Source organism: Pogona vitticeps, chromosome 2, assembly GCF_051106095.1.
Source record: "Pogona vitticeps strain Pit_001003342236 chromosome 2, PviZW2.1, whole genome shotgun sequence".
In the NCBI taxonomy this organism is placed as follows: domain Eukaryota; kingdom Metazoa; phylum Chordata; class Lepidosauria; order Squamata; family Agamidae; genus Pogona; species Pogona vitticeps.
Window position 1 is genome coordinate 160,491,475 of NC_135784.1, and position 25,966 is coordinate 160,517,440.

The window sequence follows — 25,966 nt, forward strand, 5'->3', positions numbered from 1 at the left end:
AACCTAGCACCTTTCTATCATCAATGTGTCAGTCCCATATATATTTGAATTACAGTGTAGAAACACCACTGGAATACTTTTCCAACAATAAAAGTGATTTTATACTTTTCACTGCAAAATAATGCAATTATAAGTTATTTCAATTTAAAATGCATATACACAGAAAAAAGAGAGGTCCAAATATGTTTTTAGTGCTTTATCTGGAAATGTGTTTTATTTTCCAAACATGTCGCATATCAAATGCTTATGAATGACTTAAATAAATTACTAGTTATTCTGAGAAATATCCATATATCTAAGAATTTTTTTCTGCCATCAGTATAATTGGTTTGAAGAGAGCAACTCTGGTATTTACATTTAGAATGCTATTAAATGAAAACTAAGAATGTGAAACTTGAGTTTGGCACAGTATATACTTACATATAGAGGGAGACTCATTCAGATATCAATAAATTTATGAGAATTAAACTAGCAACAAAACTGAAATTCCAAATTTTGCTAATTCCTTCACAATGGCCTAACTTCCAGATTTAAGATCAGTTAAAATAAACCAATTTTCTCCATAACAGCATAGTAAGCTGCAGTAGCAAAAGCCCATCAATGGGGATTTAGAGAGTTGACTCTTCAGTAACCTCCATTCAAGTGGACCTACTCTAATGCCAATTTATGATTCAATTGGCCTACTCTAGTGCAGTTTACTATGCTAAACAACAGGGGTTTGGCCAGATTAGAGACTGTAACACTTCAAAAGTCTTCCTCAGATCCTACCCACATATAGTAGAGGATGTTGAGATCTTAAGGGTATGGAGAAGTTGAGTAATTATCTCAGCTGGCATTATTCTCCATATAGAACAGTTATTTGTGTGGAACTCAGACTTTCCACTTGAAGAATGAGAAATCTTCTGGGTGTCCTTGGATAAATGTTCTACCGGCCACTGGACAGAAAAGTGAGTTATACAGCTCTCCTAGTGAGATCATTTGCTCTTATTCTAAGAGATTTTATAACTGAATGGTTTGTACTTTTGTTGCTCTTACATCCTGTAGTAATGCTTTTACCTATCATTTTAATTATGTTTAATTATTTTTAAATATTGAATAATTTACTGGTTTTAGCTCTTAATATTGTGTTTTTAATAATGTAAAATGCCTTGGTTACTTTTTAAGGAGAAAGGTGAGGCAAAAATATTTAAAATAATTAAATCACATACTGTATTTATTCTCCCACTTCTGAAAAGAAAATTAAATCGAACAATTTAATCAAGGAACTTATACTTCAGGTGCAGTAAAATCCATAAATGCGGTTTACGCTGCCAAAAATCATTTGGAAGAAATTTCAGTCACATTTAAAAATATCTAAGAATATAACTAATAATCTTAAGCAATTATACTGACACACATCAAATGTATAAAAGTGTTCTAAGATGCAATTTCTCTTACCCAGTTATGCCAAGCCAACAGCTTCTACCATGTGTTGGTGTTAATTTTTTATTTTGCTGCTCTTTGTTTCATTGTACTTCCATGTATACTTAACTTGCTTTCGTTATTTGCATGAACTCGGTCAATAAGACTCTTACTAGCCTAAGTAATTTTTTCTGTTTGCTTTCATTAATAAATATTCAGCTCGGAAGCATTAATTTTAATAAACATACGACAGCACCAACCAATCAGCCCATCAGGTAGCAATTAAGGAAAATTTCATTTTCTCTTTTATTTTTCAGTCTCTTATAACAGTGTCTACCTTACCCTTGCCTGTGGGCACTGTTTCAAACATAGCATTGTGTAATGGGCTTTATTCACCAGTTACCACTGAGATTTGTATCATTGCTTGTAAGTAACTAGTGTGTGTAAATTTTGTGCTTACTAGTAAAATATCAGTTAAGTATTGATCATTGTTTTTGAAGCCTACTGTATGCAAGCCTGAGGCTTACCAAGGCATATTCACAGAAATATACTCCCTATTGTTACATTGTCTCTAAAGGCAAATGTTATGATTGATTGCTATTCGTAAAAAGAGCAGTAAATAATTTGGGGGCATCTGAGGAAGCAGCCAGCATTGCTGAAACTAAGCTACAGGGAAACCTGGCAAATTGGTTATCTGAAAGATTGTGCAATGTCCATATCAAATGAGATTAGTAAAAAAATTTTTTTTTGTTTTGTTTTCTTTAGCATACAAACTTGGATTAAAAATTATATCCTGGTAGAAATCTGTCAGAATGTACTATACTTTTGTGTTGGTTCTAATGGATGTGGCATGGTATCCTCCTGATAACGACTAGTGTGATCCTCACTGAAAAATGTACCGGCTATAGGGAGTCTGGAATAGGCAGAAGCTGCCTCATCTCATGGATCTTCTGGCAGAACTGCTACGGTGACTAAAAGATATGAGTGATGGGCAGAACAGCCAAAAAAGGGGGTAGGACAATATGTATGAGAGAGAAAGTACAATACACCAGCTCCACACCTCCTATGTCCTAAGGACACAGCTATTCTGCTGCATGAAGATAGGCCAGAGTGAAGAGTTTCCTAAGTAATTTTTAGCATCCTTGTACTGGGATGGGTTTCAATTCAGCATGGCTTCAGCTGGCCCCACATCCACTGAGTTAGCCAACAGCCATCTTGCCTTGCTAGGACTACGTATACAAACTACAATCCTATGAACTCAAAAGAAGCTGTACTGCAAGAATAATCTCAGATATTGTACTAAATACTAATGGTGCAATCACAAATACCAAAAATGAAACCTGAAAATATTTACCTACAATTGTAATTGTATATACAATATATGAATGCTTTTAATACAGGACAGAAAAATAGGTGATTAATTTTAAAATCCAACATATAGGTAACAAAGGTAGCTTTTAGAATACAAATACTGTAGTGCTGAGACTGATGCAAATTTCCTTTCAGACTCCTGCATTCAATGGGGCTTTTGCCTCAAACTGCTATTTTATTCATCTTTGAACAAAGAAATACCTTATTGCCTAGAATGAACCTTATGGGAGTCTGATGTCTGCATCAATAGTTTTTTAAAGGTTGTGGTTATACTATATAACGGGCATTTCAACCCACTGAACACAGCAGGATGGGTGGGTGAGGTGTTCTTGCAGGTTTTTTGGTCCCCACCTGAGCCTATTAGTGCCTAGCCTATTTATGTATCCTGTAGGACTCGAAAGCTAGCCTGTCGGTAAAATTTTAGGGTTCTTACAAAGGCATCAGGCACTCTTGATGTTGGGTTTTGCAAAAGGACCATACTTCTTTTTGTTCAGCTGGACAAGGTTTGCCATTTGGACATGGCTAAATCTCTCTTGGAAGGGCAGTAGTGAAGGAATTAGAGAAGATCACCTACATTCCTTGGATTTCACAGATGTGAAAGCTGTGCAATTAAGAAAGCTGACCAGGCAAAATTGATTAGTTTGAAATACGTTGCTGGAGAAGAGCTTTGCAAATACAGTACCCTGGGTATCTGCAAAGATACAAGTCAGTGCTAGAGCAAATCAAGCCTGGAGACAAAAATGAGGAACACAGAACCTGTCCTGCTTTGGGCAGATCATAAGGCAAGATTCTCTGGGAAAAAATGCTGGGAAAGCTTGAAAGCAGCAGGAAAAGAGGAAACCAAATACGAGATGCACTGATTCCTTAAAGTAGGGGTCTCCAAGCTTTTGACAGTGAGGGCCACACCGGGTATTTCCAACATTTTTGAGGGCAGAAGGAACAGGAACATGCGTACGTGTGGCTGCACACATGCCCCCCACCTGTAGACACCCATACACATGCACTGGCCTGTGCATGCGCACCACCCACTTCTGCACATGTGCATGGGTTGAAGGGAACAGGTCAGATAAAATGGCAAGGTGGGCTAGATGTGGCCTGTGGGCCGTAGTTTGAAAACCCCTGCCTTAAAGCAGAGGTCGTCAATCTCCAGTCTGCAACCTGGTGCCAGGCCATGGCCTGAGCTGGACCGGGCTGCGGAGACAGACCTCCGCCCCTCTGCATTCCCCTCCGCACAGCTGCTTTGCACACACGCATGCATGCCAGCGCCGGTGTAAGCGCTCCCCCACCCCTTCACACATGCGCCCAAGCACCTGCGCAAAGGGGTGGGCACGCGTGGGCATGCAGGTGCTCCTGCACATGCGCGAAGGGGAGGGGGAGCGCTCACAGCAGTGTGAGCTTGGGTGGTGCCCCACCTTCCGGTCCACGGCCCCTTTAAGGACTGCTGCCTTAAAGGAACCACAGGAAAAGGGCAATTGATTCAGGGCATTTTGGAGATCCTTCATTTATAGAGTTGCTATGAGCTGGAGGTGACTTGGCGGCCCACAACAATGATCTGGCAGCTTCACTGAAGCCCTAAGGCTCCAATACTGTGGTGGGGACGAAGATCCAAGAAGCTCAGTGGAATTTAACTCACAGTAGATGGGATGGGCAGTGATGGCGAACGAATCGAAGGAATGAAATTGCGATCTAGACATTAAAATACGTTGTCATTAACCTGCATGAAAAGCTGTCCAAGGCCTCTGTGGCAGCCACCTGGGAAGCTACAAAATAAAAGGGTGCAAAGTACAATAGAAGAGCTCATCAAAGCAAATATAGGTCCGATCACGCGAAGCTGGTCTTAGCCTTGCTAACCGGTCACGGAAAAATATTGACGGATACGAAATACAAACGCAGGAAATGCAAAAACAAATTCAGGCGTCATGCGTGAAATGTCCGACGATGAAGGGAACACCTGAACGGATGGCAATGGGGAGCGCGGGTGTGGGGGGGGGGGGAAGAGAGAGAAATCAATCGGCCTCCTACAGGAAACCAATGCAGGTGAGAGCAGGAGACGGGAGAAACCTTCGCTCTTTGGAAGCCGGGGCGACACGCCACATGCAAGGGCGTGGAAACGGAGCTCCGGCGTCCCGCAAGAGCAAGGGAGCTTCTGACATGCGCAGAACAGCCCGCCGATCGGGAAACGGGGCGGAGCGCAGCGCGCCGGCCTCTCTGGCATCTCCGCGGACTCGGGCGAGGGGGCTGTGGTTACTGGAGCGCGAGGCGAACCCTACCCCGAGGGCGTGGCTTATTTCATCAGAGCCGGAGACAAAGTCAGAAGAAAAATGGATGGCCAGGAAGTGGGCGGAGTTACGAGTGGTCGGGAGGGGCCCTTAGAGTGCGGCGTTCACCCTTTTTTGCCGGGTGACCCAGTGGCCTAATGGATAAGGCATCAGCCTCCGGAGCTGGGGATTGTGGGTTCGAGTCCCATCTGGGTCGTGCCTGATGTCATTTTGCACCAAGCTTAAAATTGTCGTCGTACTTTTTCCCAGCTTGGTAGAAGCTTTCCGAGCCCTCATGACAGCGCGTCCGCCAGTCGCTGATACAGTTTTGAATTAATGAGGCATTATTCAAAGGAAGAAGCCGCTGAAACGTTGCAGAAAGGGCGGTTAAGGCAGGTGCCTTCAAAGGCTGGGTAAAGCGCCTCCGTACAGTTCTTCCATGAGACGGGGGTAGGAAGCGCGAGTCAGATGGGGATGCCGCTCGCATGCCATTAAGCAGGGCACGTACGGAAGAAGCGAGTGGGATAGTATTTATGGGTCCAGTGATTACAGTATTACAAAATTAACCCCTTGCAGAGACCCGGGGTTAATACGAAGAGGGAGCTTTGAAGGACGGCGCAACGAGGCGTCGTCTAACTTTTGGTCCCTCGCCCCTTTGAACCTGACTAACCGGTGCAATCCCCGGCGTGGCGCCTGATCAGAATTCAGCCCCATTTGCTCAGTGGCGCAAAAGGCCTACATTAAGCCGGCGTCTTAACTCTTCTGGAAGAGAATGCAAATCTAAAATCATTAAAACAGGGAACGTATTCGCGAAGGCTTTCACGGCCGGGATCGGATGGTTGTTGCGGGTTTTTCGGGCTCTTTGGCCGTGTTGTGAAGTCTTCAGAACACGGCCTAAAAAGCCCGAAAACCCCACAACCACCAAAGCAGGGAACGTTGGCCCCAAACCTAGCATTATTTTAATACCTTATTTTTCCTGTTTGAAAGGCCTGAGAGATATACGTACTGCAGCGTTGCCTGGGTTTGCCTCAGAACCTCCACAGAGTGAGGCCGCCGTTGGAGGCGGACTTTGGGCGAGCAGCAGAGGGCAGCAAATTCTTAGGTTCCCAGTTTGTTATTTCTGAGGGCGGGTGTTTGTTTGTTTGTGTGTGTGTGTGTGTCTGGGGGAGGGGGGGCTCGTGGGATTTTCTGCCGAAACAACTTGGCTTCCTAGCTGCAAGGGTGTGACGTGTTTGGAGCTGGGGATGCCGTGAGTTCGTCCGGATCGGGCCGCGGAATGTCCTGGACTGGCTGAAATCTCTGGGGTTCTCCTCAGAAGTTAGTGCCATGGAGTCCAGTGTTAACGGGTCTCACTGAAAGGAGCCTGGGATTGCAAGGGGGCAGCGATTTTACGCCCCAGTTCCAGAACTAAACACCAAACGCAAATTTAGTGCTGAATAAACGTGAAGGAGGGCACACGGCACAGTCCTCCTCTCAGTTTTAGCCTTCATTTCTATATCCTCTGACTCTTCAGAGCAGCAAAGAAAAGAACTCGGAATTAGTTTCAGACATCTATATATTTACCTTCATAAATCTCTCTCTCTCTCTCTCTCTCTCTCTCTCTCCCAGACAACGTTTTCCCTCTTTATTTGTTATGGGATGGCACGAAATTATTAAACCTTCTTCTTGACATCTTTTTCCGTAAAATTCTTACCAAATGCCAAACATCCTATGTTATTCCTATTTAAAATGCTGATAATAACTAACAGATAAAAAAGGGACACCACCCCCATCTCATATGTACTGTTGCTTTTAATGAATCAGCCCAGTAGGCTTTTCACAGCAATAAAATAAAACAATAAAATAACAATTGCCATCTATTAATGCTTGCTTTGCTCTGAACTGAAGGGGAAGTTAAGCCATTCTAGGGGCTGGGGTTTCCCACTTGCTAAGCACCCCAACCAGCACGGATCAATAAGCAGGAGCAATAGCAGGCCAGACCCACCTCCACAGGTAGTATTAGGCTGTCTTAGGTAAGGGGGAAATGGCCCCTTCCCAGCCTCGCCCCTATTTGACAGAAGCAAACAGAGCTGTCAGTTGAATCATATTTCAAAGCCAGCTGCATTCAGGCATCATATTATCTCCCTTACCTGAACAAGTTAAGAAGGGAGTGTATTTGCCCCACCCCTACCTTCATCACTCTCCTTATGTGGAAGTGATGGGACAAGTCCACTTTCCTCCCCATGTCTTTACTAAAAATAAATACAGTACTGAGAAGGCTTTAAGACAATGGGACAATATCCTGCATCACCTTGAAGGGCAGCAGGCCAGGTCAGGGAGTGCAGGATAGGTCACATTAAGTCAGAGCAGGAAGCTCAGTTCTGCCAGCAGAAAGGGAGTATTTAGGGGACCCAGGACAAAAGGTAGAATAGCTTCCATGGATACCCTTCCACCAGGAGCTGCTCCCTGAGGTAGCCAGAGTCTTGTCCTGGTGGGAGGCACTCTTCAGCATTCAACCATTTGGCAAAGTGTGTTGTTTTTGTTCTCCACAGGTTGAGCCTAGCCCCTTGTGATCTAATATTTAGAGTGTGAGATGTGTGCAGACTATTCTCAATTTTAGCCATTGTCTAGGGGGCTAGTGTCCTTGAAATGGATGTCTTTGGTACTCTATTAACCTCTTTTTGTTCATTATTTGCTTGTACCTCTTGATATACTTGTGGAAAGGGAGCAATGTCAACCAAATAATAAATATTTTCAGTGGGGGTTAATTTCAGGCAGCCAGTAATAATCCTATGTGATTGGCTGCATCTGAGTGTTTGGCATTTGCTGATTTATGGCACAGGGTACTAGCATACTTTGCTGTGGACTGGCCTTGTGGAGCTGTGGTTAAACCGCTGTACTGCAGCCAAAACTGTGCTCACGATCTGGGGTTCAATCCCAGGTAGTCGGCTCAAGGTTGACTCAGCCTTCTATCCTTCTGAGGCCGGTAAAATGAGTACCCAGCTTGCTGGGGGGGAGGCAATGTGCAGCCTGCATAATTAACTTGCGGGTGAGGAGTGGGTAAAGAGCTGCTGTTGCTGCTTCAGCACTGGGAGCAGGCATAGCATGGCCCTAGAGATGGTGTTATATTGCAATTGATAGCCGCCTTAGTCCGCAGAGTCAGTGATAAAGGAGCATGGAGGTTGCAGTCCAGCAGCATCTCAAGGGTCACATGTTCTCCACTCCTCTGCAACAGAATCATGCCCTCACACAGATAAGAGTTGGGCAAGGCTTGCAATCCTACAACTGGACTGAGTCTGTTGGACTTTGGACACATCATAAGAAGACAAGATTGATTGGAAAAATAACAATGCAGAGAAGAGTAGAAGGCAACAGGAAAAGAGGAAGGCCAAAACAAGAGATGGTTTGACTCAGTAAAGACTTTGAATTGACAAGGGCTGTTGACAACTGGCCTTTTTTTAGATCACTAATTCATAGTGTCAGCACTTTGACAGCACATAACAGTAGCAGCAGCAGCAGGGCTTGCAACTGGTCCAGGATGTGATAGTGGAAGATACTGTAATCTTCACTGGCTCCCACTGCACTTACATCATTGTGCCAGCATGTAACCTTTAAAACCTGAAATCAGGATTGAGCAACCTCCAGCCCTCCAGATGTCGTTTCAACAGTCCAGTGACCACGGATGTTGGGATTTGAAATCCAAACCCTTTTGAAAAGTCACAGAATGCGCACCTCATTCTGACTGACTTAGGCCAAGGGTGTGGCCTTCCAGATGCTCTAAGATCCCAAGTTCCCATTAGCTCTAGACGGCATAGTTGATGGTAAGACATGCAGGGAGTTTCAGTCCAGCAACATGCTGGGTGGCAGCATGTTTCCCATACAATATACTCCCAAGTGAGCCCCTCTGATCACTGAGGTTATCTTGGAAGGCACCAGCTCTGTGTATCCCCACAATCAAGATATGGTGAGTTGTTAGATTAAACAGAAAATATTGTTTGGCACTGCCCAGGTATTTGGATTCCCTGGCTTTGCCATGTTTTTGTATGCCTACTCAAGTGGCAGTGAACTTCCTCCAATCAAAAGCTTCTTTCTAACCCCTCTCTGTTTTTTTCTGAATTGTCTGTGTGCTGGCAAAATATTCTTAACACCAACTCTAATGGGAGTCTTCTTGATTTAAATTGCCCCTCTGTTCTAGCCCAGCAAGGGAGGGACAGCTTCTTTGGGTTGGCATCTTCAGTCAGACCCTGAACTCACCTATGGCTCCTTGCACCCTTTCACTAATCACACTGTGTGCTATTAATTTTATACTTCTCTGAGGGCCAATGGTTGCACGTGCTATAAAATATATCAACCAAAGGCTACCATTCTGAACAATGATGCAGCAGGAAATATAGAAGTGAAGGGGTTCATCATGATGGTCTCCAAAGATTGCCCTCCTCAGGGACAGTCCAAAACGCAAGCACTGGTATCCCTCCAGATCAATAAATGAGAAGTGGCTCTTACGTCAATGGCATTTAAGTGCCAAGACACCCCTAGATAGTTTGCATGACAGCAGGGATCCCACACAATAGTATTCTCTCCCACCTCCTGTAAGGATTGCAGCTAAGCCTTGAGGGAATGTTAAAACATGATGGGAAGAGAGGTGGGGTGGAGGGAGCAGAGGATGCCACAGACCTTAGGACTAGGAAAGTTCTGGGATTTGAGCCTGAGAGGCCTGGCTCCACTACCCCATGATGTAAGTGACTCTGAAATAATTTCTCCTTTTAAAAAAAGTATAGTGTGGCAGCAGATTCTTCCTCCCTCCTTTTGTTTCCTCCCCATGGCTGATAGGTATATGTCCTCTGTTGGATCCTGGGGATGGAGAGAGCTGGGAGTTTTTCTTTTCCAGAGACAGTTTGAAGGGGCAGACAATGTTTTGTTAACTCTCTTTGTTTTTGTTTCCTCCTGCTTATTTTTAAGCTGTTTTTCAAAAGGGAAAAGACTGCACAGCAGCTGTGTCATGTTCATACTGCTGCACTTTGATGATGGTTTAATTGTTTATTCATCTTATTATATGTGAGCTTTCCCATGGAACTTTTTTGTTTTTTCAATTAAAAAAAAACCCAGGAACCGTCCAGTTCAATATCCTAATATATCAGGCGCTGCTGTTTGGCTGCCTAAGCCTAGAGCTACAAAAGTGGGCCCACCTTCTGCCATGAGCTCTGGTCATCATCATGTCTCTTCAACCCTTGGACTCTTTCTTTCATGGGCCTCCTTCTTCTAAGGCACAATGACTCTTTTTGAGGTCTGTCCTAAAGACTGTAGGATTGGTGATTCGCTACAGTATTATTTCCAGCTTTTCTCCTTTCTCTATGTTCACTTAGGGTGTCCAATTTTTCTTTGCCTCCTGCTTTTGTGTTGCCTGAAAACCATAGAATTCTTCTCTGCCAGAAATTATGTTCTTGTTGTCAAGTTCCTTCCTACTTAAAGGTGACCCTAATAGGATTTTCAAAGTACAGTACAGTATGTGAAATGTTCAAGGAGTGGCTTATCACTGCTCTCCTGCTCCCCAGTGAGCCTATAGCCAAATTGTGTGTGAATTCAGTCTGTCCCCTGATTTTGAATATGCAGCACCAGCTCATAATATGCCAACCCATGGCATCAGTTTGACTATCAGTGGTACCATTCCATAGGAAGTACAAATTCTAAAAAGCTGATTGGCAGTGATTCAGCACAACAGTAAGTGAAATTATATTGAATATTTGCCTGAACTTACAAACAAATTGTCAAGGCAGCAAAAAAAAAAAAAAAAAAAATCCTGATTGTTCACATCTTAAGGATGAGGAAGCTACTACCTCAAGATCTAACACCAGAAATAGTTGCCCAAATAAAGAACTATTTTTCATAATTTGAACAAAATCCTTTGAACCAAGAAATTGTGTAAGCTGGGCAACAATTACTTCCTTCAGTCTTAGAAACCAAAAAAAGTAACAAGATAGGACTCATGGAAGAAATGAACATGTCAGAAAAGAGGCAAAACTTAAGGCCTGGAGATTATTGAAGTGGTTTGCCACAGCTGAGCTAAAGGCCCAACTACTCAGGTAAACATTTTGCCAATTGGCTCCTCCTCTGAACATCACTACAAGAAATCAGAATGTGGATTTGAAGGAGACAAGCATCTGGGGACCAGTTACCTTGCAGGACCATTCAGCATAAGCAAACTGGAAGAAGCTACAGTATTTGGAGCTGCAGGAAAGGCAGGGCAGCCTCCTGTCTCTGGATTAAAAAGTATTAATTTGTGGACAGCATCAGGTTTTCAAAAGTCGCCTGCCTCTGCACATGGGGTTCCACTCAGCCAGCATTGCTCATCAGTGTTGATAATGTCTTTGCTTGTTCCTTTGTGTGGTGATCACATAGCGGTGGGGATGAAAGCTAATATCAAGCAGGCACGCCACCGGCGAGTGTGTAGCAGGCAGCCCTGGTAAGCAAAGAAAGGTCCCTGTGCCTTGAGATCTGTGTGCGCGCCAGGCTCGATGATTGGGGCCAGGACCTACATTTTGCACCGACCCTCAGAGATCTGCTCGACATCTCCGGCGTGCTTTCCCTCTCCCAGGTCCTCCTTGCCAGCGGGTTGTAGGTCGCGGTCCCTTTGTGCCAGGGGCCCGAGGAAGGCTCTCGCTGCCAGGGGCTGCCCCCGCTTGGTTTTGCTTCAGTGGCTCGCTCGGCCAGTGACCGGTTCCCGTTTTCCCCTCAGGATGCCTCTCATTAGCATGAACAGGGGGAAGGGCCAAAAGAGAGGGCGAGAGAGGGCGAGAGAGATTGAGAGAGAGAAAGTAAGTGGGGCTCGGGCTCGTTTTTACTCCGGGGGAAGCCTCCCTTTGGCCATGCCCTCCCGCGCTCTCTGGCTGCTGTGCTTCGCCTTGGGTGCCTCCTCGGCGGCAGGTAGGTCGGCTGGCTGGCCTCCCTCAGGTGGGACCGAGAAGGCACTTGGCGGGCGGGAGGGCCGGGGGGGGGGGTGGCTGACAGGCGCCTCGCTTCGCCTCTCGCCGGTCACGGTTTCTCCCCTCAGGGACGCCTCAGAAAAGCCCGGGCCGGTCGGGGGTGGGGTGTGGGGGAGTTTAAGGGGCACAAATAGAGCTCCCGGGCAGCCGAGGTGGGGGGGACGGACTCTCCGCTTCGCCCTCCTTCGCCTCCGCTCCCCTCCCAGAAGCGCTTCTCGTGCGCGTTATCGCCGGCAGGTGGGCTCGGGCTTCCGAAACAGGGAGACTCTACCCGGAGGGGGATTTGTCAAGAGAGCGGACACCTGCTCCGGCGGTGGGGAAGGCGCGGGGCAACAGGTGCATGTGTGAGTGTGGGTGTGGGTGGGCCGGGGGCGCGTGTCAGGTGCCGGAGGAAGGGCGGCTGCGTCGCTCGGCTGCCCACCCACCACCACACACACACCCCCACACACACCCAGGGGCACGGTCTGCTCCCTGACGGTGTGCCCGTCAGCGGTTAACTGGGGCCTGAAGGAGACAAAGAGCGGGCAGACCAGCCGCAACTAAGCTATGGCTGGTTGCTGGACACCTTTCGAAGGCAGGTTGCCCCCCCTCACCCACCCACTCGTTTCCTGGGCTGTGCAAAACGGTTGAAAAGCCGATGTGGTCAGGCTGAAAGCCCCATGGATAAGGCAGGCGGGAAGAAAGAAGACGAGAGCATGCCAAAGAAGTTTTCTTGGTGCCTTTCAACTCTCACGCCTCTTGGTTTTCAGCTTTCCTGGATTAAAAATAACTTTTTGTTCTTGGGTGGTGGTAGAAGAATCTGTTTCATGCAAGAGAGAACATTCGCAAGCTTGCAAACTCTTTGTCTTTCGGACGCCTTCTGGCAGATGTTGAACGCCATGGGGTTTGCTTTTGAGGAAACTTGCTTGGTTTTGCACTGGGAGTGACTTGGATGTGTTTTATTAAATCCTCAGCCACAAGCCCAGACACCTCTGACCTCCATTTCTCTTGTTCTATATGTTTGATCTCAGATACTGCAAAGGATTGTACATTGTACATACACCATAGTAGGCATCTTTGCTTGGAAAATTTGCCACATTTCCATGCAGGGATTAAAAACGGAAAGGGTTCCTGCAGCATTCACAACCTCAATGCCAATTTCCGTACTCAGAAAAAGCTCCCAGATTCCCCATTATTCAGAAAGGTCACAAGATGCATTTCTTTAGACAAAGTGACCCTTTACAGAGGGAAGTAACAGTTGCCATTCGACGGGCCCAAATACAGAAATATATTTGATGTTGCTTTACCTATTAATCCTCTATGGCCTCTCCCAATTTGAAGAGACCATTGTCCAGCAGATCGAGGCAAAGAGGCAGTCCTGAAACCAGCAAAGAGCTGGACAGGGGACAGATTGTATTTATCTTCCGTGTGGAAGGGATTGTCACTCTCGAATGGGCCTTCTCAGCCACACTAGAGGCTGTTCCAAGTCCTCTATTCAGAGCACATTTCCATAGTCTCTTGAGACTGAAGGATGCCTACCCAACTGTCTTTCCTCCAAAGACCTTCAATCCTGGGAAACAGAGGCTGAGAATTAATATCCAAACCAATTTTGCTGTGTAAGGTTTTTTCTCCCCTTTGGCAGAATTATAAAGATAGGATTCCATCTGCCCTACTCCAGTTGACTCTTTTTTAAAAACTACACTTCCAACAATTCTCCTTTGCCACAATGACTCTGGTGGCTCAGGTATTCTAGGAGTGGTTTCTTTTGTATTCAGGAAGGCTTTCACAGCCGGGATCTAATGGTTGTTGTGGGCTTTCCCCCCGGCTCTTTGGCCGTGTTCTTCCTGACATTTCGCCAGTCTCTGTGGCCGGCATCTTTCCTTTTGTCTTTGTTTCTTAAGCAGATTTTCTAAACACTGTCCGATAACACACTGATCTCCTCATGTTCTTGTCTGGGCAAGATGCATCTAATCCATGAAACCTGGAACTTTCCCTTAAACTGCTATCCGTCCTATTTTATATATGGTTGCATAGTTGCCCCAGAGTAAATAAATATGACCCTCTGATCATGAATGCCCAGAGGCCTTACCTCAAACATCATGGACATAATGAGAGAGTGTGTTTTCATCTGATAAAAATTAAAAACATGACATGAAAAATCTGTCCCTTTGAATAACACAGTGATGGTGATGGCCTCAGACAAAACCCCAATAAAGGCCTATTCAGTCAAAGAGGAATAATGAGGTGGTGGGAGAGGCAACAAGGATAAAAAAGCTACCACTGTGTGTGTGGGTACTCTCTCTCTCTCTCTCTCTTTCTCTCTCTCCCATACACTCAGCTTCTTTGCATGGATTTCTTCTCCCTTCATGGCAATGTTCTTCCTTCTCAGGCAGTATCAGGCAATCTTTACTCTCACCAGCTGTTGTCATGGGAAAGGGACAAGTAAATGATGAAGTCAACAGGCAGGAGACTTTAGAATTGGAGCTAAACTAGCGGTCAGAATCAACAATAGGAACTGCATACTAAATATACAAAGTTTGTGGGTGTATAAAAGTTTATGTGCAAACAGTATTTAAAGTATCCTGCACACTAACAATCTAAATGCAAGATGGGAAAGAAGGGATGAAATAACATAGCTAATCACCCACAAATGATCCTGTCCAAGATAATTTCAGTCTTGGGATAATTAACATGAAAATCAAATGGAAAGAATCACTTACTTTGTGTTGCCAAAGTGAAGGGGGCAACGAAAGGCAACTCCTAATTCATCAGAATGTTGGAGCTTTCTTTTATTAGGGTTCTCATTTCCTTCATTTCTTCTCACCTTTTAATAAGCAAGTGGAGCAGTTTGATACAATAATACTTTTTAAAAAAAATAGCAATATCCGGAATTGTATTGGTGTTTGCTTAAAAGGATTTAAGCCAATGACCAATCTAAAAGGGAAGGCTGAGTTACTATTTATAAACTAATTGGAAGTACTGTAAAGGAATTTAATATATTCAACAACACAGTTAACTCTGAAAATAAAACACAATACAGACAAGTGTAACTTACAAATCCAAGTTAATCAAAGGTGTAACCTTAAGTATTCTTATTTGGAAATCCATCACAGCAGTGAATAGGACCACCTGAGTGAGTATGAGTACCGTAATACAAAGTACAGGGCTACAGAGTTCTTTTGAGCACTCTCAGAAAACTGCCTTGCCCAACTGGGGATCGAAGGCTTAGGCTGAAAATCATTCTTCATCCATCTGCTGAGCTGGTGACAGGCCTTAGGCAGGGCAGAGGACAGGGTCAACAAGGCTTCCTGTGGATGGGAAAGCCAAACAGCCATGTTTGTCAGAGACTTTTTAAACAATCAGACCAGGATGCAGTGTGAACCTTGCTCCCCGGATGCTCCCTGGGACATCCAGGATTCTTTCTTTATTTTTTTAAGAGAAGAGACTGTTTATAAATTTTGCTTTTAATTTGTAACAAAAACAGGGGTGGGTGGGGGGTGGGTAGAGTTACATCTCCAAGCTTCTGTTTCCTCACTTGCTGGGCTGCTTTTCTTCTTTCTTCCTTCTTCTTTTTAAACTCTGAGCTCCCAGGTCTCATCTGGGAGATGCTGGAGCAGTTCCCTCGGCTTAATCCAGCCCTTTCACAATGTGAGGACGGTGAAGGGCTTTTAGGCATCAGCTGGATAACAGCAGCTCCCTAGTGGCTGCTCCTTCCATGCCAGAAGCACCGCTGGATTGCTTCTGACAAGAAATACAACAATGACGACAACCATCAGAGGGATTCACAGTTTAATGCTTGCCTTGAATCAGCTGCCCCACCTCACCACCATGTGATGCCCTTAAGATGTGTTGGACTACCATTTCCGTCCTCCCTAGTCGGCAAAGTGCATGAGGCCAGGGAAGACTTTAGGTCAATGCACAGCCTGTAAGATGTATGAAACCTCTGCCTGTTGGTACAGCCTGCAGAGTCTCTACAACCCCCTTGTGACTACCCAGTCTTGGGAGAATAACCGTACTGAAAACCATGTTTCGCCTTAGAAGAAGCTAAAAGGAATCACTTAAAAAAACATCCATATCCCTGCAAGTGCAACTTTATTTTACAAAGAGGCATGTAATTTAGTTCAAGGTGGAATGGTCTAGATACCTTGTTTTAAGGGAGAAGCAGGGCCTTTCCCCCATAAGTGGTGGAGCAAGGTTGTGGTGAGGTGAAATTGGCTCCTGGATCCATGCAAGGTGCCCATTGCTGCTGCAGATGGTAGAATGTAGCTTACTGTAGCTGTTTAAATCCTCTGAGAGTTACTAACCTGATATTCCTTCAGACGTTTGTGTTGTAGGCACAGGATTTTGGCACAAATTCATACCTGATCCCCCTTGTGGAGCTGGTGAGAACCAACTCCAGCTTAAGTGGCACAAGAGCAGATGGTTCTGACCTCAATGTGTCATGCAACGATGACAAGAAGAGGGGAGGGGAGAAGTGCGTTTGCCATTTTCATGGTGTTATCTGGATCGTTCGTGTCCATCAGAGGCCACAGAAATCAGCCCAACAGTCAGTTGCATGTCACATCCTCATTGTCCAACTCCAAACCAAAGCCTTCACATAGTTAACAAACAAAAAAAAAAGAGCAAATACAATTAAAGCAAGAGCATTGACTAACCTCCTTTCCACCCTTTTTCCTGCCAGTTAAGTTAAAGCCAGAAGCAGGAAAAGTTCCCTAGGAGGAAGTACAGATCCCAGAATCCCCAGTCAGTATAGGCTATGGCTATCCCAGTGAGAGATGCTGGGAGACGGGGTCCCAAATAAGTACCTCCTGTAAGTGCTGACCCAGATCTCAAAAAGCAAGTCCAAATACAGAGTGTTAGAGTTCGCAGTGCTGGCAAAGTATATTAATATACTTGGAGTTTGGAAGAAAGAGGTCAGTGGTGAATACCCCACAGGCTGCTCACTCAGATCCCTGCTCTTACTTTCTCTTTTTTATTCTTTTTGGCTTGCAGGGTTACTGCCTTATGCTGGAAGGCCCATGCCATCATTCAACAAAGATGCTTATGGGTCAGAGGACTCCACTGTTAGGCAGAGCAAGTCTCTACTAAGAGGTGGCAGCATCTCCAGGGATGAACAGAGAGGACACCAGACATTGCCTTTGGGCGGCATCCAGAAGACGAGAGTGGTCCACACACATCAGCTGTCCTTGGATAAAAAGAAAAAGGCCAAACACCAAGCAGAACACGAGAACTACACAGGTTTGCGGAAGCAGCCTGCCCAGCAAGGCAAAGGCTTTCCTTTCGGGAGCCACCAGGAGGGGCCAGAAACCAACAGGATGCACACAAATCGGCTCCAGCTAGAAGCTGCCAACAGCATCTCTGCCTACTTTCACCCACTTGTCTACTCCTATCGTCAAGACCGATTGCTGTCAGAAGCTCCTGTTTTCAGAGATACAGAGTTGAACAGCGGGCGGATCTCAGTGAGCTTGGATCACCTGAACCGACCAGGCAAGATAAATCCTTACTACAAACTCGGCCATTCCTTCAGAAATAACCCCGAACCCTCTTGGCTCACAAACCGACAGACGCAGAGCTGGCTGTATCACCCGCTTACCTTAAAGAAGGGTAAGGATGATCAAGACTTAGGGAGCTCACTTTTTGGTGGTCCTGGTGGCATCAGTGGCATTGCTATGTTAATCCTGAGGCTAGTCAGAGTTTCATGGGTTTTAGGTTGTAGTACAGTGCACATTTCAGGAGCCTCACTGAACTGGGTGAGATTATGTTGACACAAAGTGAGTTAGGCTGTGGAGCCAAAGGCTTGTAATTTAATTCCCCATAGACCTAATAGAACAGCCAACCTGTATGGCCTTGGGCAAACTGCACAGCCTTACAGCGTCCCCAAAAGAATAAACTGGTCAACCACTTCTGCGTAGTCTACACTTAGAAAATGCTGAAAAGGGTCACCCTAAGTCAGAATTGACTTAGGAGCACACAATTTATTATTTTTAATCATCCATATAACTAGGTTATTATCAAATTTAAGGATCTCTAAACTTAGTCTATTTTCTTTCGCACAGTCATAACATCGACACTGATTCCACTAGATCATAATGGCTATGTTGCACCTGATATTAGAAGTCGGTGTTTTAAAATTAAAATATTCATTTATTACTGCAATTAGCACTTGGTAGCATTCACACAGGTAAACATGTGTGATAGGGTTCCTTGTCAGAGTCTGACAGTTCTTTAGTTTGGTGGGAAACAACAAGAGAGAAGATTCTTTAACAACAAATTCTTTATTATCAGAACTCGTAGGTTTCTCAACAATAACTTCTGTAGGGTCAACGTGACCAAAATCTACAGGAAAATCTGTCCACAATAACGGTAAATTTTCTCCATAACCTTCCTTCATCAATGGGGAGAATGTCCATATCGCTCCTGGCCGGCTGGCTTTCTCAAACACCCACTCCTCACTGCACATATAGTCCCGCAGCAGGGATGACGAGACCAGCCTCCCTCGGCTGGCTTCTCATTTGACTGGAGAGGTCCTGGGTGGATTACCTTCTTCCAAGGACCCCGTCCTCGAGGGTTATACCAGCACGGTCCATTCTTCAGGTCCTAATCTTTCTATTGGCAATTTCACTTCACCCCCTTTTCTATCTGGATCTATACTCTTGCGACGTTTATCTCTTATTTCTCCCTTCTGAGGTATTTTAAACACTTTCTGTCCTCCTCCTTCTTCTGCCTGCCATTCGTCTTCCAAAACCACCACCTTTCTTGTTTTCCCTGACTTCTCTCTGTCCTTCCTCCGTCGTCAAGAAGACATCTATCTTCTTTCTTCTTGTCTTCCGTAATTCCTCCCCCTTTTCTCCCACCTTCAGCTCTTTCGCCTTCTCTGTAACCTTAGCTATCTCTCTATCTCTATCCTCTCTATCTTTTTCCTCCTCTTCTAGTCCTTTATTCTCCAGTTCACAACATGTAAAAATTGATTTAATTAATGCTGTAAAATAGCCACAGCTGTTGTTTCCTTCCTGCTTCTGATTATTACAAAATAGCTGTTTTCACTACCTTGTTGGTTTAAAGTGTTTTCTGTGAAATCACATAATGTCTTACCAACTGGAGGAGCACCTCAAAACAACCCTATTGTACTTTGAGAGTATGCTGTTCTCATTGAGGCAGGAAGTCAAGGTCTTGCACATGTCTAAAGTGCAATGGGAATACCTGAGACCATAACTAGGGGAAATAACTCACGGGCAATTTTATCTCTTCAGATGTTCTGGATTATGACTCCTATAATTTGAATCTATTGGTTTGCTGACCAGGGTTGACTAAGAACAACTGGAGGGCCACGGTTATTCAAGCCTGGTCTAAAAGGAAACGTAGTCTACGCCCTTGAAAGGACGCTGTTGCGTATGTTCTCGGCTAGCAGTCAGGACCAGCTGGATCACTGGGCAGATTGGGACAGATGCTCCAGGCAACAGCTGCTGGGCATCACAGAACTCAGGAAATGTTAGTTTACCTAATTTTTTATGAACTTACTTCCGCTGATAGGGACATCTGTGTCACATCTGCCTTTCAGATGGCATGCCAAAATAATTGGACTGTCCCTTGGGTTGAGGGACAATAGTGTTGTTTACTGTTCTCTAGGCAGTAAATATCTCAGGCCAGTAAATATCTCTGGAGTAAGTAATAAATGTAAAAAGGTGACCACTGATTGGAAATAAACATAAACTGTGATGAGTGCCATATACTATTATATGAATGGTTTGGTGTGAAGAGAGGCCAAAATGGCACAATACTGGAAGCAATGTTTTCTTATTAAATGAATAATCTCTCCTAATGTAGATTGGATAATGATACAAAAGTTGGTGTCTTGAGTCATACAACCATGAGCCAAACTTTAATTGTGAGGGGGGAAAATGCCTGGCAAGAAGTGTCTGTCAATGGAAGGAAACATGGACTAGAAAAGACATCAAGACACATTTGCAGTGTCCAGGACAGATCCCAAAGAATTATTTCCTTCTTCAGAGTCTGAATAGTTTCATCCATATTTATGCCCTTATCTCTGATCCCAGTTGCCCATATCAGACTTTTTGAGCTCCGTACAAGGATAATGCTCTCTCTTCATATCCCATCTCAGGCTTCCTCATTCCTGGTGTACTGCCTGAACCAGAAAGTGAGAATATGAGAGTGTAAGGTTGAGGTGTTGAAGACGCCATGTTTCTTAAGAAAATCTAGGGGCAGTAAGGTCTGCTGACACTTGAGTTCATGCCTTAGTGTCAAGACCAAAGGGCCTAACTTGTGACCCTGGAGAAGACAAAGAAGGATGAAGTATCTCCAGCATCAAAACATGTAGCTGACCTGAAGAAGCTGAAATCAGTGCAGTAGTGAGATCTGAGGACATGATAATTGTGTCCCCATTCCAACTTGCAAGAGCCTGAAAGATAAATATACCCTGTTAGGTAGATTGTTGAAAGACAGGACTTCTGAGTTAACTTTCTCCCAAATGGTACCTGTTTCATGTTTCATGTGCAGGTCTAGCAAGGCTAAGGAATCTTAAAAAGGGTAAAATGGTGGTCTAATAATAATTTCCAGGGTTTTCTAGGCATAGAGTACTCAGAAGTGGTTTGGCATCATCTTCTGGCAAGGGGGCACCCTGGCACCATGCTCCTTGACCAAGGCCGTATAGGAGGCGGCCCAGTGGGGAACTAAACTCTGAACCTCTGTCTCTGCAGCTAGGTACCCGACTCAGATAGTGCTACAGAGAGGAGGACATTATTTTCATTAGACATTAGGGGATGTTTTTTGATTAGACCTCACTGCCTAAGAGGGAAATGCTCCATTTAAAGCAGACAATTGACTTTTAATATAGAAAAAGGCAGCAACTCTTAAACTCAACCCCCTGGAGGAAAACCAAGAAAAGTTGGGGAGATCTGCTTATGGGTGAATTGTCCTAGGAGGGAAGAAAGTAAAAAAAGGCTTCCAGTTGCCTAAACTGGGGGCTGGGTAGAAAGAATCCATGATTGTAGGATAAAAACACAATAGTCAAAGAGAGGCTATGGTGGAAAATACACATACAAGAGACATCTCCCGAACCAAAACAGGAAAAACTGAGTGTTTAATGCAGGAGAGCACTGATATCGTGGAATCACACTGTTTACTCTCCAGTAATCCTGATTAATATGGCTTTAGATCATGTTTTCTATAATTGGAGAAGCATTTGCAGATCTTACTCTTGCTTCCTGCTTCTTGTTCTTGCAGCAAGGTCTTCCTAATGTACAAAGATTTTAAAATTTATTAAGGAAGTGTATTGGGGCAATGAGAGCCAATGTGGTGTGTAGAGGACAAAGTGATGGACTTGCATTTGTGAGATTTGGGTTTAGATCCCTGCTTGGCCATAGAAACTCTCTGGGAAGCGGCAGTCACAAATCACTTGAACGTCTCCTAGACCCTGAAAAGGGCAGTATAATCAGAAGTGACATGATAGCACACACAGCAACAAATCAGAGCAGTATCTTCTGAAAACACAGTTACTGTACAACAGAAGTTCTAGGTTGTCTAGGAGTGCAATCCTCCACTTTCTTCTCTGGGAGCAGGTCCTTATTGGGTTTATTTCTGAGTAGTCATGGAAGGGTTGTGCTCTAAATGTCTTTTGAGAGCGGATTACTCCTTTGTTCTGCTGCATGATTAGTTTCATTAGCCCCTCATCCCTTGTTCCTCGCTTGAATTCTGCAGCTTTAATGCTGGCTCTTGTTCCAGATGCCGAAAACATGGAGGCATGCCTAACTGACTGCAAGAAGGAGCGTGAAGAGGTGGAAGCTTTCTGCAGCAGTGAATTTGGTAGGCCCAGACACAGGTTTATGTACTGTTCATGCTCAGATCACGTGCTTCAGCTTTATTTTTGCCATCATTAACCTTAATGCCAGCCCTGCTGCCAGCCAAAGGGCAGGTTAAGAAATGGGGGAAGGTAATCCACATGATTGTCAGTGGCCAGAAGTTGGTTTCTTGACACTTGACTTAATGGTTAGGGTTGCTGGGAATAATGGGAAGTATTTTTTTTTTTGTTCTCTTCACCCTGAAGGCTGTGAGGCTTCCTTCCAGGGATTCCTTTCCATGTGTGGAAACATTTGGAGGCTGTAAGGGGAACATTGTTTATTTCTTAAAATTATCACCACTGGTAAAATCATCCCAACGGTAGTGATTTTTGGAAATTACACACTCCTCCCATTTCATGCCCCACCTCCCATTACTTCCCCACAATGACAGGAATTATATAAGAGCCTCTGGATCTTCAGGGCAAGGGGATCAGACATTTTTAATTTCTTAAAAAACAACAAAAACCCACGGTGGTTGATGACATCATCAGCCTTATGCAGAGTAAGTTCCACTGCTGGATTCCAGCAATCAGCTCCTTTGTGTGTGTGTAGCTATGAAGGTATGAAGTACTGTAGATTTTCAATATTCAGTTTATCTATTTTTTTTAAATGATGCTTTTGATATATCAGTCACTCTCAGCTAACAGGATAGAACAGGGTAAAAAAAACAAAAGTCCTCAACCATGTTGCAAAATAGGGGAGGGGAATCTATGGTCTTCTAGGTGCTGTTGGACTACAATTGCCATCAGCCCTAGGCAACGTATCAAGTGAAGAATGATGCGAGTGTAGTCTATAGCCGTTTCCCATTCTTTCTCAAAAACCTTTAAGCCTCATTAACATCTATGAATAACAGTCTCATTTGTGGGAGGAAGAAATGGATTTGCCCTATGTTGCAGTAGTTCTTGTTTGGTGTTTGTGCAGCACAGATAGATATTTCTATTGTTTTACTGCAGTTGGTTTGGTCATATTCTATGTAGTGGAAATAATCTGAGACATGATTTCCAAAGATGCTGAAGGCATCATTTGCAGTTTATCAGGTTATACCACAGAAATCCTAACTGAAAAAAAAAAGCTTATGAGATCAGTCTAGAATTTTACTGCTCATTCTCAAGTTCAATTGTACATTCTTATTAAGAGGTTGGTGATGTCAACTAATTTTTTATGGCCAATTTTTCCTATTTTTATTAGTTTTGTACTTGACAATGAGATCATGGGACTTATTATTTATATGCACACTGCCTTCAGGACTCAGGTTGGAAGGCAGTTTCTAACCCTTGTTATAAATAGCTGCACATCATTCACAAATTAGTGTCAACATGGAAGCATAATTTTTTACCCCTTTCTCTTCCTAAAAAGTGGTGAATGGGATTGTTCACGATACCACCATGATACACAAAGGAACACGATTGCTAACGCTCTTGGTAAACAGGAAAGGGCTCTACAAGACAAATCGACTGTACTTCCAGCCTGATGGCTTCTTCTTTCAAGTTCACCTGCTGGTTGTGGATGCCTTGGACTGCAGTAAACCCTGCCCAGACTTCAAACTTGGTAAAATACCGAAGTAGTTCCTCCTCTTCTGCAAATAACTTTGAGTGTTAATGGCAGTGTGGTCGATACTATAGGTGATATGTTAAAAAAAGAAAGCTTCCTCATATCTATTTATATTTTTACCCTACTGTTCAGCCCCAAAAAGGTTCTAGAGACGTACCAAGCTCTGGAGTAAGACAGACTTCGTTTATGATACAAAAGACACAACACAAAGGAAAAAGGGTTGGGAGGAAGGAGGTAAAAACAGAAAAAATTCAAGCTTAGTCAATTTAGTTCAGCAAGGTCAATGATCATGATTGAAGGACAACTCCTTTGCCCCCGTCTGATGCCCTCAGAAGTAGCAATGCGTAGCAGGAGGGATAAAGTTACTGAAGAAGCATTTCCAGGATTAAGAGTAATTAAAAAAAATTCATGCCAGGCTTATCAAGATAACAAACAAAAGCCACTGAGGACCTGAATATATTTAGATCACATTCGCAACTGCAAGTTTCTGATGCTCCAACTCTCTGTGCAAGGTGGCAGATATAACTGTGCAATGAAGAGAGAATGGCAGGCGTAGCGTTAGGTACAGTCCACTACCTTGAATGATTATTTGCAGTGAATACAATTTAATAACACAGCCAAGATGATTAAGGTAAACAGGAGTGCCATTATCATGGGACCCCCATGGCTAGACTGGCAGAGGATTGCCAGAGGGTTGGTTGATGGGTCAATGCCATAATCTGCACCAAAAGGCCTCCCAGGTATATGCCATGTGCCTGACTCAACAGCAAAGGGCTAGCATGGAACCTGTGCCTCATTTCAGCACAATGAAGGTACAGAGATTCACAACTATGTATTGCATCCGATTTGCCACAGCTGCAACGACTGCTGCGGAACTGACTCAGAATGGGAGGCAAAGGCACTCACTAAGGTTGGGACTTGTTGTTTTGCAGGGAGCAGATACATTGTGATGGGTCAAATCTACCACAGGCGGTGGCAACTACCTACCATTCTGCAAGAACAGGTGAGAGGGCGCCTGAGGCCAGGAGATGGGCTGCTTTGGATGGGCAGTAGTTACATGAAAAGATTCAACCGAAGGCGGGATCAGAAAGTTCAAAGGGCAGCTCACACCAAATGCAGATGAGAATGCACAACCACCACAGCTTCTTCAGGGCTAAAGTTTCTTCAGGGCTTAAGACCAACTGTGGTCTTTGGCACAGACTTTATGTACTTTCCTGTAAAACAGCCTCCGGGTCTCCTTATGATGGTGGGGAGAATGGAGTGCAGTGGCACTTTATAATTAACCCAGTTGCCAAGATATGAGCTTCCACTGGCTTCAACAACTTGACATAAAAGCCATAATAAAACAGGTTGCATTTCAAGGCAAATAGCTAGAATTTGTTACAGCTTAGTCAATGGTTCTGCTTTCCATTTGTAATGTACTTTTATTAGTAATCTTTTCTGTCCTTTTATTTGCAAAGCACTCCCCCCCCCCACAAGCCATTCAGTATCTTTTTGATGAATATCAACATAGAACAGGTCTTGCTGAAAACAGGTGCACACATTTTTGTGTAAATTATAAAATCTGAGGTATAATTACCTGATTGTTACCTGGAATCGTCTGAGGCCCCAGTCTTGAACGAGTTCAGTCCCAGGTCTTAATCTGATTCAAACTGTACTTCTCCCAAGGCCTACTTATTCAAACTGGCTTTAGCATGCCACATCCTACCTATTTTGTCTGAAACTACTACTTATTACTTAGAAAGAATCATCCGAATTCAGAAATTGCAAGCTGTCTTCAGGAGACATTGAAGCAAATGCTGACAGTTATTGGCAACAACTGGTGTGCATGCTTCTAGAGAGATCCACATGAAAGCTAAGAGCTGCTCTCAGTCAGAATGACAGTCTATATTATTCATTCGTTTCCCACATTGGCCAAAGAGAACCCTTTGGGATCCTTCAAGCAGCACATGAATGCAAGCCGCCTCTGCTCTTACTGCTCATCAGCCTTTGTCACCATGATTAATAGCCACAGATGGTCATATTAACTTCAAGGAGGAGCAGCTCTACATGCATCTACCATAGGTGCATAGGTTTGGATTCCAATTACCACAAGCAGCTTTTTGCTTAGGAATCAGGTCTTGTCATTTTCTTCTTTTCACTATAGCACTGGCAACTTCTCCCTTCCAAAGCAGAGCAGAGCAAAGTGCTATCCCTAACACTGGAATAGGAAAATAGAAATACCGTGTTACCTTAAAGACTAACAGACTTCAATGTGAGCTTTTGTGGATGACAATCCACAATCTACTGCAGAACACATGGGCTGTGGCATGACATCCTGGAGTAGGGAGGGTGAACAGACACAAGCGGGGGTCTTGCATCACCCATGCCATTACATACGCTCCTGTCTGCTTATTTAGACATTATTTACATTAGGGTGTTTCCATTAGCCTGAGTTACACACAGAGCATATCGAACTGATCATCTGCTTCAGATCTCATTGCTCCAAGCCAAACAAAATATTACATGAATTTTCTAATTTGACTCCTACAATGTAAGCCTATTTTGTTACCAAGTTCTAGTGTTTGTAGAAGACATACACAAATAACAACCG

General features: G+C 44.3%; 1 protein-coding gene and 1 non-coding gene across 3 annotated transcripts; both read left to right on the forward strand.

Annotated features, from left to right (window-relative positions):
- Positions 1-863: 863 nt before the first annotated feature.
- On the forward strand, positions 864-25,674 carry C2H17orf58 (chromosome 2 C17orf58 homolog). 2 transcript variants are annotated; one of them, XM_020782350.3, is made up of 5 exons: positions 864-947; positions 16,961-17,572; positions 21,707-21,787; positions 23,179-23,370; positions 24,306-25,674. In XM_020782350.3, exons 2-5 carry the CDS (start codon positions 16,987-16,989, stop codon positions 24,494-24,496), a joined length of 1,050 nt encoding a protein of 349 aa, XP_020638009.3. In that variant the 5' UTR covers positions 864-947; positions 16,961-16,986; the 3' UTR covers positions 24,497-25,674. The 2 variants fall into 2 exon arrangements, with proteins under 2 accessions (XP_020638009.3, XP_020638003.3); XM_020782344.3 differs by lacking the exon at positions 864-947 and adding an exon at positions 11,723-11,930.
- Positions 5,175-5,247, forward strand: TRNAR-CCG (transfer RNA arginine (anticodon CCG)). Its single transcript has one exon. It is a non-coding gene; the product is annotated as a tRNA-Arg (tRNA).
- Positions 25,675-25,966: the final 292 nt, after the last annotated feature.